Below are 16,385 nucleotides of genomic sequence, written 5' to 3'. Positions count from 1 at the left end.
TTCTCCCCTGTCTTTTGCTGATTCAATTTCAATGCTTTATCTACTGTAATACTTAATTTTCTATTTTTTTCAACCTACATCTGAAACATTTCAATGGAAATGATGGGAAAAAAAAAAAAACTCTTCTTGAAAAAGTCAGATCAAATCTAATCCTTCCATTCATTAGTTGTAGGGATCCTGGGCAAGTTACTTAACTTCCATTTCATTAACTATAAAACGGAGATAAGGCCTACCTGCATAGATGTTAGAATTAAATTTCATGCATTTCTGTATGTGTATTAGTTTATTATGTGAGACCATTCTTGGCACAGAGTAAGTACTCAAAAAGAAGGCATTCTGTTCTCATTATCTCCCATCTTGAATCTGATGTTCTGTAGTGTTCATTCTCCTCTATATGGCAACCAAATATGACTTCTTGGCTTCTGTTCTTTTTACATAGTTGTGTTTTCTTAACACATTTGTATAGCTGTTTTCTAAGTTTTATTCATATGTCATGTACTAAATAGGGAAATAATTTATTCAGAACCCATAAAATTAGTTATCTTATTTGTTGTTTGTCCTGCACACCCTCCTTTTATCTGAACCTTCCAAAGAAAACTCATCCTGCGAAGAGTTACTGAATACACTGGCCAGCACCGTACATCTCAAATGATACTAGCGGAATGAATTGTGAATGAACCAGTGAAAACTGTGCTAACTAGCCTTATCTTTCACTTCTAGAGCTGGAAACCCAGCCAGGTCACATGACTGGCACTAGGGCTGGAAAGAGAATAATTCCAGCACGCTTCTGGTGAGGATGACCTTTAACACCTAAACATTTTGTAAAATTCTCTTTCAGTTTAAGAATCTAAATTAGTTCCTGTCTGCATGTTTACAAGTAACGGATTCCTAGTTTGCAGAATAATTCTAGGCCTCTTGCCTAAAGGTTCCAATTTACTGTTGAGATGCTATACTTTTTCTTCTAGGGAATTTCATTCATCCTCTCCTCCTCTTCCCCTATCTACCCATGGCTTTCCATGCCTTATTTTTTCCTTAGAGTTCAATATCTTTTAACCAAAAAGATCATATTTTTGGAACTGCTGATCCCCACACTACATTTTATATTTAGTCATGTATTTTAATTGTATTAGATCTCAAACACTTGAAGGGAAAGAAATGAAATTTAACTTCTTAAGACAACCTAGTTTTCTAACTTCAGTGTTATGCTGGAGTGAGCAAACTATGACCCATGGGCCAAACCCAGCCTGCTGCCTATTTTGGTAATTAAAGTTTTATTGGAACAGTGATGTGCTCAATTGTTTATCTATCATCTATGGCTGCTTTTGAACAATAGCAGAGATGAACAGTTGTTAGAGAGACTGTATAGCTTATAAAGCCTAAGTGATAGGGGCGCCTTGATGTCCTAAGCCTCCTCTTATGAAAGGATCTATATAAAAATAACACTAATAGCAAATATTTACTCTATAGGACCATGTTAGACAGCGCTTTGTTAAATTTTACATTAACTCTTTTAAAACCTGGGTAAAATTTCTGGATAAAATTTCTGGATTAAAACATATGGGTATTATTATAATCCCTATTTTCAGGTGAGAAAGCTGTGGTCTGATAAAATCAAATAGCTTGGTCAAAGTTATTAAGTGGCAGGAATGGGAGTCAAACTCGGGTGTACCAGAACAAAAGTATAATCCTTCTTCTTCAGAGGGCTTTAAAATAACAATAAGGCTTTTTTCTAGGGACTTAGTTTGAGGCTAGAAAACTTTCAGTTTTATTTGTTCAATGGTCCACATGTTTTTATTGTCACAAGTAATGCAACATTAAGTATAGGTTTTAATAATCCACTAATACCAATGAAAGAACAATGATGATTCTTACTTTTCACAAGGAAATGAGACTTTTACTGAGACTGTGCGGTCTAAAAAATTTTTTTTAAACAATTTAAGTTATATTAAGATTAAATGTCATTTTAAGGCAATTATTAATACACATTTAAATATCCAAGTAAAGGGAATATTAAGACTTATTTAGATTTTACTGTTTTCCTCAGTGTATAATAATATTTTTACATGCCTGTGTTCAAAGCACTTTTCATATATGCAATCCTATTTTTTTAACTGAAGTAAAATGACCTACACCACTATGTTAGTTCCAGATGGATAACACAGTGATTTGACATTTCTATAGATTTCAAAATGATCACAATAAATCTAGTTACCAACTGTCACCATACAAAGTTATTACAATATTACTGATGATACTCCCCACACTGTACATTTCATTCCTGTGACTCATTTATTTTGTAACTGGAAGTTTGTAACTCTTAGTCTCTTACTTCACTCATCCCTCCCATCATCCTTCCCTTTGGCAACCACCTGTTTGTTCTCAGTATCTATACATCTGTATCGGTTTCGTTTGTTCAATTATTTTGGTCTTTCAGATTCCACATATAGGTGGAATCATACAGTATTTGTCTTTCTCTGACTTATTTTACTTATTAGCATACCCTCCCACGTAGCAAATGGCACGATTTCATTCTCTTTTATGGCTAAGTAATATTCCACTGTGTATAAACATACCACATCTTCTTTATCCTTTCACCTATTCATGGACACTTAAGTTGCTTCCATATCTTGGCTACTGTAAATAATACTGCAATGAAATTAAGAATTTAAAAATTCTTTTTTTTTTTTTGTCTTTTTGTTATTTCTTGGGCCGCTCCTGCGGCACATGGAGGTTCCCAGGCTAGGGGTCGAATCGGAGCTGTAGCGTCCGGCCTACGCCAGAGCCACAGCAACATGGGATCTGAGCCACGTCTGCAACCTACACCACAGCTCACAGCAACGCCAGATCTTAAAAATTCTTAATTAAAATTCTAAAATGATGGCTCTGAGAGGTTACAAGTTTAAGTTGGTTTTATATTTATACAATTGCTGTCACTATTACTGTATCACAACTACTGCAGTAGTGTGAAAAAGGACAATTCACTGATTTTAAAACAAAGAGTTTGAAAACTGTGAGCCATTTTTAAGTGAGGAAATGAAGGAACATCATTTATACTAAGAACATCTGTTTCAAAGATGTACATGATAAAACAACTTTGAAAATAACAAAAAAAGGGCTAGTTCCTAGATACCAACTCAATTCAAATTGAACTATAAGAGACAATGTGATAAACACTGGGAATACGAAGGTAATTTCTAATCTCAAAAAATTCATAGTCCAAGGGAGACAGGCAGGTATAAATTAATATGGGGGTTCTTAACTGCAAGCAACAGAAACCAATTCAAACTGATCAACAGAAATGTAATGCACTAAACAGTTATTAAAAGTAGCTCTCAGAATTGCTATTAAGTTTGAAGAACAACACTCAGTAGATGGGCAGGAACCAAGGAGGCTTAAAGGCAAGAAATAAAATCAAAACCTGTGACATGAACCACCTGGGCATAGAAGAGATGCCACCATGGGCACACCACTAATTCTCTTTTTGGAAACTGGATGATTTATTGCTGCACTACATCATTTACTGTTCTGAGTTTCAGCTCCAGATAAAAGCATCCAATTAGCCATGTTTGGAGTATGAGCCCATTTCCTAAGTTTGGTCAGGGGAAAGCAATTTATTTGTGCTTTTTGGCTTTTGTGTAGTGGGAGTCAAGCCCTGCATTTCACCAAGAATCATACTACATACAGCAGAGAATTCCTCAAACACAGGTAGGGGCTTCAAAGGCTGGGAAGTCCCACCTCCAAGAAAGCAAATGCCCCATCTACAAACACTGTGTCTTAAATCAAAATCTGCAGAAATATTTTCAGAGGGCAGACTCAGTTCTCAATTTTAGAGGCACTATTCAAGTACCTAAATAGTAACAAATGATACACTCCCATACATTCACCTTTCTTTTTTTAACCAGTCATTAAGGTAAAACTTTTCTTTAACATTTAAAATTTAAAGACATATTGCACAGAATAAGACTTGAGCTTCTTAAGCCACTCAGTTTTTCAAATTCAAGTCTAAGGACTTGCCGGTCAAATCAGGAGCACATAGCTCTCAGGTTTAGGAAACTTCATGCAGATACAATAAGAAAGCTCTGTATTAGAGACCACGTTGGCATAAACAAGGTATTAACTCTGCACAGTCAGGGAAAATGCTTTGCTGAACAAAAACTTTAAAAATAAGCAGAAATTTACCAATCGGATGGGGTGGGGCAAAAAAGAATACTCCAATAAAGGTAAGAACTAGTACAAAGTAATTCATTAGAAAACACTGTAGTTTAATGAAAAAGGCACTTGTTCAGACCAGGAAAACTGAATTAAAGTCCCAATCCTAATTAGCAATACAATCTGGGTCAAGCCCTTTTAGATGTCTAATTTTTTCCTCATCTACAAAATGAGGGAGGCGGACTAGGTGATCTTAAGTAGTTTTGCTTCTAACAAATCCATGGCCATTATTACTAATAACAATGGTTAACATTTATTAGCATTCACCATATGCCAAAATGGTACAGTTTACATATATTAAATAGGTATCATTATCCCCATTTTTCCCAAGTGAAGAAACTCAAGTTCTGAGTAGTTAACTCATTCAAAGTAACCCAGTTAGTAAGAGAGCCAGAGGTGGAGGATTCAATTTCAAAGTCAGTATGTTCAATCATAGTTAAACCAATAATGAAATTCCACATTTCCTAAGGACAGGGAATCTGCTATTATGGCCTCTATTATGCTATGGGTAAAATGTTTATTATTATTATTATTTTTTGGTCTTTTTAGGGCCGCACCTGCAGCATATGGACATTCCCAGCTAGGGGTCAAATTGTTGCTATAGCCGTCAGCCTACATACACAGCAACGGCAGATCCTAGCCTCGTCCTCATAGCCTCGTCCGCAACCTACACCACAGCTCACGGCAACACGGGATCCTTAACCCACTGAGTGAGGCCAGGGATCAAAACTGCGTCCTCATGAGTGGTAGTCAGATTCTCTTTCTGCTGAGCCATGATGGGAACGCTGCTACCTTTGTTTCTTTCCTTTTTTTTTTTTTTTTTTTTGATATCTAAATTTTTCAGATGGCCAAGAATTTAAACCCAAGTATCAAAATATTATTTTATAAGTTCAAATAGAAACCTTTTCAAAATATATCATACACGTACATGTAGATCAAATTTTAAAGCTTCTTGAAGCTCAAGGTTACATTTATGCATATTAACTACTGCACAAGTCTGTGGAGCTTTAAGGTAATGTGATTCTTTGTTCCTTCATTTTCTTAGGTCAGCTTCTGATGTTCTTGTTTCTTCTCTCATTGCTTTCACTAATTACAGGTCCTATACACCCTTGTAATATTTTATGGACTAAAAAATAAATCAAGTTGCAAAAAAAAAAAAAATCACTTCCAGTCATATTTCTCATTGCAAGGTGGCCTTTGATATGTTATCATAAATAATTCTTAATTATCAATTCAGCGCAATGTGATTACCTAAACACAGCTTTACTGCTTCAAATACTTTGACACAGAATATTGACCTATTGTACCATATGCTCCTAAGATACTTCACAAAGAATTAAAAGCTAAAACATCATGTCTTCTGAGCACATAATTCCAGTGTTCCAGGAAAAAAGAAAGTTTAATACGCTTATGAAGACATATGGGTTAAATGTAATAGGTCCCAAAATGCTCACTGCTTCCCTAAAATGACAGAAAAAAGGAAAAATCTTTAAAGGAACCCTCCTCCAAAAATTCTAAAAAGACTCTAAGGGAGAAAGTGGCTCTATCCCATTCTAAAACATATGATGAAGATACCATTAAAACAATTTAGTAAAGACAAAAAAAGAGTAAGAAATCCAAACACATATTGGAACTTTATGATAAAGATAATAGTTGAGATTAGTAGGTAAAGACCAATTACAATAAACGATGTGGAAACCATTAAAAAAAAAAAAAATACACAGGAGTTCCCATCGTGGCACAAGGGAAACAAATCCGACTAGGAACTAGGAGGTTGCTGGTTCAATCTCTGGCCTCCCTCAGTGGGTTAAGGATCCGGCGTTGCTGTGAGCTGTGGTGTAGGTTGCAGATGCAGCTCGGATCCTGTATTGCTGTGGCTATGGTGTAGGCTGGCAGCTGTAGTTCCAATTCAACCCCTAGCCTGGAAACTTCCATATGCCACAGGTGCAGCCCTAAAATGACAAAAGACCAAAAAAAAAAAACAAAAACAAAAACACAAACTAGCAGCTCCTGCTGTGGCACAACAGGATCAGTACTTGTCTTGGGAGCACTGGGACTTGGTTTGAGCCCTGGCCTGGCACAATAAGTTAAGGATCTGGCATTGCCGCAGCTGTGGGCTCAGTGGCCTGGGAACTCCATATGCTTCTGGGTGACCAAAAATGAAACTTAAAAAAAAAAAAAAAACCACCTAAAACCACAAACTGTTACTATTTCTGCCTTACTTCAAAATAAATAACAGAAGGATCAAGTACCTAAAATGCAAAAACAAATAAAAACAGAAGTTATAGATGAAAGACCAAATTTATTCATAATCAGAGAAGAAACAGGACTCTCTCTCTCTCTCTCTTTTTTTTTTTTTTTGTCTTTTTAGGGCTGCACCCGTCGCAAATGGAGATTCCCAGGCTAGGTGTCTTATCGGAGCTGTAACTGCCAGCCTCCACCAGAGCCACAGCAATGCCAGATCCCAGCTGAGTCTGTGACCTACACCACAGCTCATGGTAATGCGGCATCCTTAACCCACTGAGCGAGGCCAGGGATCGAACCCAAAACCTCATGGTTCCTAGTCAGATTCGTTTCTGCTGCGCCATGATGGCAACTCTCTCTCTCTCTCTTTTTTGTCTTTTCAGGGCTGCACCCAAGGCATATGGAAGTTCCCAGGCTAGTGGTCAAATCAGTGCTGCAGCTGCTGGCCTGAGCCACAGCCACGTGGGATCCAAGCCACATCTTCGAACTACACTGCAGCTTGTGGCAACGCTGCAAGCTGTGGGATCCTTAACCCATTGGGCGAGGCCAGGGATCAATCTGGCATCCTCATGGATACTAGTCAGGTTCGTTACCACTGAGCCAACCCGGGAACTCCAGAAATAGTTCTCTTTAAACAGGACACAAAAATCCAAGTCACAAAGGAGGGAAAAAGTGATATATTTAACCATGTAAAAGTAAAGACCATTGTAGAACAACAAAAAAGATGAAGCCAATAGACAAACTCGGAAAATATTTGCAAAACATATGACAAAATATTTATATAGGATTCATACAAATCAATGAAACAGATCAATTACCTAATAAAAAAATGAACAGAAGATATAAACAGGAAAATTGAGAAAATGAATACAAACGCTAATAATGTTCTGATGTTTGATCTCCTCATTAAAGAAATGCAAATCAAAGCAACACATTTCTCACCTATTCAAATAGCAAAAATGCAGTGCTGTGAGGGAATGATCAGTCTCAAGCACTACTGATGTGTTTCAAAATTGACAAAATTCATCTGAAGGGTAATACATATACAGCCTCAAAAGCTGTAAAGGTATAAATAGAAAGGTAATATGATAACATTGTTTACTTATAAAAATAAGCTAGAAAAAAATGTTTATCATGGAGCATTAAATAAATTATGGTATATATATCCATAAAATGGAATACTATGCACCCCTTCAGAAAGGTGGGGATGACTCAATTTCAGTGTGGAACCTAAGATAAATCATTAAGGAATTAAAGAAAAAGCAAAGTGCAGAAGTGTGTATAGAATTTTTTTTAAGTGGGGAAATGGGTGAGTAAATACGTTTTCCACTGTTTTTTCTGGAATTAATTATGTGAACCCGTTAAGAATGGCTAATTTTTTTCACGGGAACTGGGGCAGAGAGCCACAGGTATCGCATTTTCTAATCTGTACCTGAATTAATTTCACCTTTTAAAGTTACCAGGCATTATCTAGATAGTAAAAATTATAGGGCACTTTTTTGTCTTTTTTATACTTTTGTCTTAAAAATACCTAATAAAATCTACATTTTAAAGAAACCACTTGGGTAGGGACAATGAGCAATGGGGCACTTTGCGTCATGTTATTCTATTCAATACAGCTGTATCTCTTAAATATTAAGCATGTATTAGTTTTAAATTTAAATCAGCTTTAATTCATTACACTTTAATTGATCTGCACTAGTTGATGTTTAAAATCTTAAAGCAGGAGTTCCTCGTGGCTCAGCAGTAACAAATCTGACAAGGGTTCGTTCCCTGGCTCTGCTCAGTTGGGTTAAGGATCCAGCATTGCCCTGAGCTGTGGTGTAGGTCACAGATGCAGCTGGGATCTGCGTTACTATGGCTGTGGCGTGGTTGGCACTGTAGCTCCAATTCGACCCCTACCCTGGGAACTTCCCATAAGCTGTGGGTGTGGCCCTAAAAAGAAAAAAAAAAAAAAATCCCAAAGCAAAACACTACCTATTACTGACGGACATCTGAGTGAACATTCATCTTCCAATGTATCTGTATTAAACTTTCTCTACTGAGGGTACCTCTATCTTACACGACCTCTTTTCAACCGCCCATTTTATTAGGAAAGTGAAAAGTGATCCCAATAAGGCATGCAATTTCTAAAGATTAGAGTTGATACTTTTTCTCAGGTTCAAGAGATCCTTTTCCCTCACAAGGTGAACAATTGCTGCTTTTCAAACCTAACAGAGTGTCAAAGGCAGGAAATTAGAATGGGGGCTGGAGAGGGAAGGGAAACCACAGAGAAAGTGGAGTTAGAGCCCTGATGTATAGTGTTTCACAGCAAGTGGAACAGAGGCGCATGTAAACAAGAGACTACATACATCAGACCTGCTGGAGACTTTAAGGTACTTCTTACCAACACAGCTCACAAGCATTCAACTCTAAGAGAGTTGGATCATCAAAGCTAAACACAAAGTTCACCTCTAAAAGTGGTTTCAATGGATAATTACCATCCAGCTGTGGTTATTTTTAATATTTAAATACTCAATAACATAGTAACCTGAGTTATCTAGCATTATTGAGAAATGAAAGTCAATGGTATGCTGACGTAGATAGCAAAGTGCTTTGAAGTCAGAGAGACTGAGTTCATTCTCAGCTTCATTACTCAAGAGCTTGTGACCTTGGGCAAGTTATTTAATCCTTGCCTCTGGTTCTTCATCTCTAAAATCTCTACAAATGGATTAAAAATAGCTAAAATTATTAACTATGTTCAGGGGTTGATGGGATAAGCAAATGAAATTATACTTGAACATCACAAATACATAAAGTTTTAAGAATATATTTTTTGAATAGTTTTAAGAATACATAAGTTTTAAGAATATATTTTTTGAAAAAAGTACGATACATGTTTAAACCATTCTAAATAGAAATTTCAATACTTGTGAATTTTTGTTTCTTCTTAAGGCAAACAGACACGATTTAACTTTTTCTATACTATATAGGACCATAATTATCAATATAAATTGTACAATTATGTGTGCCTATACATACAAAAGTTTCCACAAACTATTAATCAGTTTCTTTAGAAACAGACCTTGAGCAAAGACAGCCCCCACAAGACTAAAAGTTTAGAGATGCTGTCTCCAATGTTAATTATTTCCAAACACAACAATTTTAAGTTAAACAGTTAAATTTTTAGAAAATTACAGTCATTTTATCATGTCTTTATTCACAGTCGGGGATAATTTGTGCTTGCCTCTTGCAAGCCCCTTTCTCATTTTCTTACTGTGCTCTGCTAAGTTACTGTGCGCTAAGAAGCCAGATAACCATCTCAAGGAAGATTAACATGGTGTTTAATATATATATACATATATATATAATATATGCTGTAAAGCTAGACAGTTCTGGGTTTAAATCTCAGTTGTGCTGCTTCTTTTCTTTTTTCTTTTGCTTTTTAGGATGCACCCATGGCATGTGGAGGTTCCCAGACTAGGGGTCGAATTGGACCTACAGCTACCGGCCTACACCACAGTCACAGCAATGCCAGATCCAAGCCAGTCTTCTACCTACACCACAGCTCATGGCAATGCCAGATCCTTAACGCACTGAGCGAGGCCAGGGATCGAATCTGCATCCTCATGGATACTAGCCAGATTCCTTTCTGCTGCGCTATGAAGGGAATTCCTCAGTTGTGCCACTTATATTGTGATCTTGTTAAATTACTTAACTTTCCTAAGCTTCAATTTCTTCATCTTTAAAATAGGAATACTTTTACATATATTGAAATGCTGTGGTAAAAAGCAAATGAAAATTTAGTTAAAAATCCTACAGGGTGCTTTGTAGCACCTAGCAATATAAGTCATCCTGTCAATGGTAATTACTATTACATAACTCACGCAGGATGCTGGAACTGTAGTGAAGGGTAAAAAGAGTTTCTTAAGTTGGAACATACGTTTTTAATGTGTGACAATCCTTGGCATGAAACTGGAGATACAAAGTTGAAAAAGGATATAGTGTCTATCCTCCAGAGGCTCACAGCCTAATTAAAGACAGACACATAAACAAAACCACAGCCATTTGATAAGTGAAAGAGTAAAAGCAGCAGCACTCCATGTGAAGTCAAATGCTTTTCCAGAAGAGGGGCTATTTAGGCGAAGAGGATGAAGAGCTCATCGGGCTGGGAGTGAGGGACTGTGGTGGACTGTCTTGGTCAAGGAGGACAGAACAACCCCTTTGAAGATATACAAGGAAGAAGCAGCCTGGGAGGTTCTGGAGCAGAGAGGACCTGCAGAGAGGCACATTTAGAAAGGCACGCAGAGGTCAGACCTTCAGGATCTAGTATTCCAAACCAAGGAGGAATTAGCCCTTTTTAAAATAAATAATGAGGAATCACAAAAGTATTTTAAGGGCAGTGAAGGAGGTTGGCTGAAAAAGATAAGATGTTCAGATTCATATTAGAGAGAAATTCCTCCAGCTGAGATATGCAAGATAACCAGGAAGGAGAAGAAAACTACGGTCAAGGAAAACACAGTCCAGGCAATTAAGAAGCAGTAACTACAGTGATGATAAGAATGGAAAGGAAGGAATGGATGAGAGAGACTTAAAGGTAGTCGTGGAGTTCCTGTTGTGGCGCAGTGGTTAACAATCCGACTAGGAACCATGAGGTTGCGGGTTCGGTCCCTGCCCTTGCTCAGTGGGTTAACAATCCGGCGTTGCCGTGAGCTGTGGTGTAGGTTGCAGACGCGGCTCGGATCCCGTTGCTGTGGCTCTGGCGTAGGCCGGAGGCTACAGCTCCGATTCAACCCCTAGCCTGGGAACCTCCATATGCCGAGGGAGAGGCCCAAGAAATAGCAACAACAAAAAAGACCAAAAAAAAAAAAAAAAAAAAAGAAAGGTAGTCGTGATAAAACTCAGAAATGTGGGGAGAGATTCCCCAATTTCCAGTTTGGACAAATGTTTGGGTCACGATGTCATTAGTCAAAATGGAGACAACAGAAATATAAACAGTCGTGAAAACATGTGAGCTGAATTTGGAATTTATCTGAATGAAGCTATCCATTAGGCAGCTAGGAGCTCAAGTGAGGGCTGAATTAACCCCATGAAAGAAATTAACATAAAGGCAGAAATGGAAGACAAAGGGAAAAATAAGGTACCTAGAGGAATGATACAGATTGAAAATGGAGATATGAATATCTACTATCACTACTCATGAATATCTTTGTGGCTTTCACTTGTTTTCCAATTGGACAAACTGCTTAAGTGAGACGTTACTTATTATTTGCATGTTACTTTAAAAATATGTTAACTCCTCCACAGAGATCTGCTGAATACAGATGTTTACGTTTTCTGAGCCTTAATTATGCCCAACTTCTTCACTATGGTGCCAGGCCTAGCCAAGTGCTGGGGGCCTGAAAGATGCCCAGTAAAAATGGATGAATTGAGTAAATAAGGTCTTTAGGTCAGCCAAAAACTGTTCAGATATTGCTTTAATAATACAGATGTACATCTAATATGGAGCAATCTAAATTGTTATTTACATGCTGCTTTTTCCATTTAGGAAACATTTTTCAATGGTTTGGGAACTCTGAACTTATTTTTCAGAATTTAAGAACTCACTCCAAATCAACAAGTTATGTCTGTCCATACTTCGGATGTCTGCAGAGCAGTCACAAGTAGGTAGAAAAGTACTAATAATGATTTTGAAAAATAGTAATTTTAAAAAGGAAAATACTAAAATGTTTCACCTAGAGGTCCACTCTTAGACGTTAACAATGTGAGAGATCTTCATAGGAATACTGAGGAGAGTGTTTTAAAGACTCTCATCCCTTAGAAGGAAAACCAGACAATTCTAAATGCTTATGTACTTTCTTGGTACACGCGTTGTATAAATTTAGAAAATAATACTGATATTCATTCATAAACTGGTGATGAATAAGCAGAAAACATGGCGACTGAGCATGTTTGAGGACTGAGAAAGTGAAAAGGCACAGGAAGGGAGTACTGAGGCAGGAAAAAAAAAAGGAGCACTAATTTTGGTTGTTTTGTTATTTTTCATTAACAAAGCAAAAGATATGTTAAGAGACTCAAGATACTCAATAAGCTGAGGAAAAAGCTCAGTGGTCTGTTCATAGGATCACTTTGTAGTCAAACCTTTTTGGATAAACTTGTTCTTCCTACTACTTCCTTTTCCTTTGTCCATCCTTCTCTCTCATGCACATCTTTTTTGTTAATGAGAATAGGCGGTATGGTAGTAAAATCAAAATCAAACTGAAGAGAATGACCTAATTTAAAAACTAACTGAAAATAAATTAATCCATTGTTACTGGCACATATTTTTCACAAAAATGTTTCTGTGTGATTGAAAACTGCATAAGTAGTCTGCCTGGATGTGGACCTTGGGATTGCCCTACTAGAAATCTTGACAGTATAAGTTTTCACAATTACAGTTTGGACTGTGAGCAGTTTTGGAGTCCAAGCTTTGGAGTCAACACTTTAGTTCTGGCTTTATCATGTGTTATCTCTGTAACTTTGGATTTCTTTTCTTAAGTGCCCTGCATCTCAGTAATCTTATCTGTAAAATGGGACTAATAAAAGGACTTAACTTCACCAAGAATGGTATAAAACAGTAACAGGAAGACACTACAGAAATTGTGTCATTTTGTAGCTGCAAGTTAGGATGGTACTTACCAACTTCTCGTAATCCAAGAATATTTAACAACCTAGGTTCCACCATTAACAGAAAAACAAAAGCCTACTCCCTTCCAGAGCACTGCAGTGTCCCACCACTGGAAGCGTACCATGAACTGAAGGGTTCCTCGTCAACTTCTTTCCTTTCATGTTACACTGAAACATCCAGCGAGTCTGGGTTTCAGAATGCCACTAGCTAAGAAGGCAGTCAACAGTGTGTCACAAATAACTAAGCAGATAACCTGTATGCAAAAAGTCTAAACTGTAATTGTATTAAACAGAATAGAAACTATCTGTAGCTTGCCTTGCACAATCCTTTAAGTTTTAAGAAACTCTGCTTCTGCTTACTTGCTTCCTAACACAGATCTCTGAAGCAAAAACACAGAGCCATACCAGTGATCATATCTTTTAAAATCTGGATCAGGTCCTCACACTTTCAGAAAGTGAGCAAGATGCCCTCCATGATCAAGTCAGAAAGCTATACTTTTTTGGATGCAAGATGTGCTCCATACTTAAGTCATAAAGTCATACCTTTGTTTTGGAAGATTTCTTTTTAGATCATCATCGTTTTAAAATCACATGTAAGTTCTCTCATAATTACAAATGGCACAGTTTCAGGGTCCAAAAGCAGGCCAGCTTGGAGTTTTAAGCTTACCACTCCATCACATTTGAGCTTAGGTTTGAGATTCCCTTTCATCATGATTTTACCCCTCAATACTCTGTGAATAAACTGCCTTGCTATTTACTACGCGTGTAAGCATTTCAGGTGGAATCGAGGAGGAAGATGGAGTAACTCAGTTAATATGCTTGTTTGAAAACGACTCAAGATATCTTAAACACTCCCAGGTGCTAACTGACAACCTTGCTACTTGAAGCAAGTAAGTTATTTGTTGTAGGGAGGGAGAGGAAAAGGGCCACACCCAAAGTTAAGACTTCACAGTGAAGTGAGACCAAGTTTCAGAATTTTAACTACTGCTATTTTCGGTACTCTTTTTCACGGTCCGTGACTACTTTATATTCATAACAGGCCCAAAGTCAAAGAAAATGTTCCTCTGATCCTCATCACCTAAGTTACTTCATTCAGCAGTCGGCGAGTCCAAGATGGAGAATTACCTCATCCAAAGAAAGATTTTAAGTAACTCAGGCGTAGGAGAGGGCCGAACCCAAATCATCAGGGCTTCCAAGTGACTCTGAAAGAGCGGGTCACCCCTTCTCCCCTCCCCCAAGGGGTCAGCGAGGCAAGAAGAGCCCGGCTGCATCCCCACGGCAGTTACCTGGCACAGAACGCGACCGTGGTTTGTGGACCCTTCTTTCAGTTTAGACGGTCCCTGCCTCCCCTCCCTTTGGTGTCACCTCCACCCAGGTCTCCCCCACCCCCGGCCGCCCCAGCTCCCCGCAGCTTCCTCAGCCTCCTCTCCATCCCGCCTCCGTGCTCTCGCCGACTGCACTCATGCCTGCTTACCTTGGCCACGTAGTCTTTCACCTCATCCAGGTCCCCGTTTTTCAGGGCCCACATGAACTCCTTGTCGCACATCACTGCAGCGGGGCGGGCCGGTTGCACGGGCAGAAGACGAGGAGGCGGTGGCAACAGCAAGCGGATACCGCGGGGCCAGAGGGAGACAGGGCCGCGCGGAGCTGGAGAGGAGAGAAGGCGGGGTAGGCCGCCAGGCGGGCGAGGCAGTTGGCCGCTGTGACCGTTGGGGCGGGAGAAAGAAAGTTTTTTTGCGGCCACCGGGCCCAGCAGAGCAGGTTCCGCCTGACCGAGGAGAAGCCGGAGCGTTTGCACTTCCGGTTCACTCCCAGCTAGGACCCTCCCCCCACTTCCTCTTCCTCTTCCCCTCGGCAGAGCGCCGGCTCCCGACCCCGCCCCGGCGGCCGGCGGCCGAGGGCTCGGGATGCGCAGGCGCGCTGTCGGGGCCGGCGGATGAATGCGGTCCGCGAGAAGTGTGCGGGGGCTTGGGGGCCGGAGGAGCGGGTCAGAGAGCAAGCAGAGGGAGAGTTAAGGCATTGCAGACCGGACGGGGACGTTTCTGGGCATCATAAACGGGAAGAACTTAAAAAAAAACAAACAAACCCACAACCTTGGAGGGCATCTTGTTCACCTTCTAAAGCGTCCCGTCCCGTAGGAATGTTTGATTTGAATTCCTTCCCTTCGGTTTTCTTCCCCTCCGTCCCTCCTTTTCTTCTTTCTCCGTCCGTCCCTTCCTGCTCCTTCCCTCTTTTCCTCCAATATCAAGGATCCCTTGGGATCCTTCCCCCACTTCATGTCAGACTCTGCTAGGCATAAAGGATACAGTTTAAAAAAAAAAAAAAAAAGGCATAAAACCGTCCCTGCCCTCAAGGAACGCTTCAGTCCTCCTGAGAACAAGGTAACTTCAGTGTGTTAGGACTGCGCATCATATTCTGTTGAGGGAAAAACTGCTTTTCTTCCGGATCAGCAAATGATCTTCAGGGACTAGGAATTAAGTTTGCTGCCATAGGGCAGAGCAAGCTTAACGGACCAGTGCAATTTGTGTTTTTGAAGTTTTGTGTTCCTTTGTTTTTAATGCTTTGAAGCTTCAGGACGGTGCTAGTGAAACCAGTTCTACTCTTCCTTGAGTTTACCCTGGGGCACAGCCACCAGGTGAATTGTGCCTCACCCCTGGTGATCCATACATGAACATAGAGAGAGCCAATAAAACCTCTTACTGAAACTATAATATTATATAGTCTATTATTTATGACCCACTAAACAATTAAACCAAGCTACTTTACTAGGCTTGCCATCTAGGAACCAGAAAACGGGCTGGAACCAGAATGTTTAGCTTTGAACACAGGACTGAGCCCTTATTAATTTTCTGTCACCTCGGGCAAATTACTTAACCCTTCTCTGTTCAGTCTTCCATCTATGTTAAATGGATATGACAATAGTGTTCAATGTATGCATATATATACATACATCTATATAGCTACGATTTAGAAAGAGCAAATAAAGATAGGATTCAAATCAAAAGAACTGCCAAATATTTAATACTACCTTGATTGTTATCCTGTTAATTTTACTTTCTGACAACTAGAAACACGACTCTACATACCTAAAGACGATACATCCCAAGAAACAAGTCCCAAGGAAGAATTTCTTGGGTAAATCTTGGAGTTCCTATCTCTTTTCTGACTCACCTATGTGATCTTTGAGTTACATCCTGGTGACAGCTCTGGATTTATATCTCTAGCCCAGACTTCTCTTATGTGACCCATTCTTATATTTAACTTCTTACCCATTTGAATGTCTCACA

General features: G+C 39.1%; 1 protein-coding gene across 2 annotated transcripts in view; it reads right to left on the bottom strand.

Annotated features, from left to right (window-relative positions):
- MTPN (myotrophin) overlaps positions 1-14,927 on the bottom strand; it is a 65,249-nt gene extending 50,322 nt beyond the window's left edge. The window contains exon 1 of one of the 2 annotated variants that reach the window (XM_021078487.1): positions 14,573-14,927. In XM_021078487.1, the coding sequence (XP_020934146.1) occupies positions 14,573-14,644 (72 nt within the window). In that variant the 5' untranslated portion in view covers positions 14,645-14,927. 2 annotated transcript variants of the gene reach the window in all.

Source organism: Sus scrofa, chromosome 18 (genome assembly GCF_000003025.6).
Source record: "Sus scrofa isolate TJ Tabasco breed Duroc chromosome 18, Sscrofa11.1, whole genome shotgun sequence".
NCBI lineage: Eukaryota > Metazoa > Chordata > Mammalia > Artiodactyla > Suidae > Sus > Sus scrofa.
The sequence above is the reverse complement of the archived record's forward strand: the minus strand, read 5'-3'. Positions and strand labels throughout refer to the sequence as shown.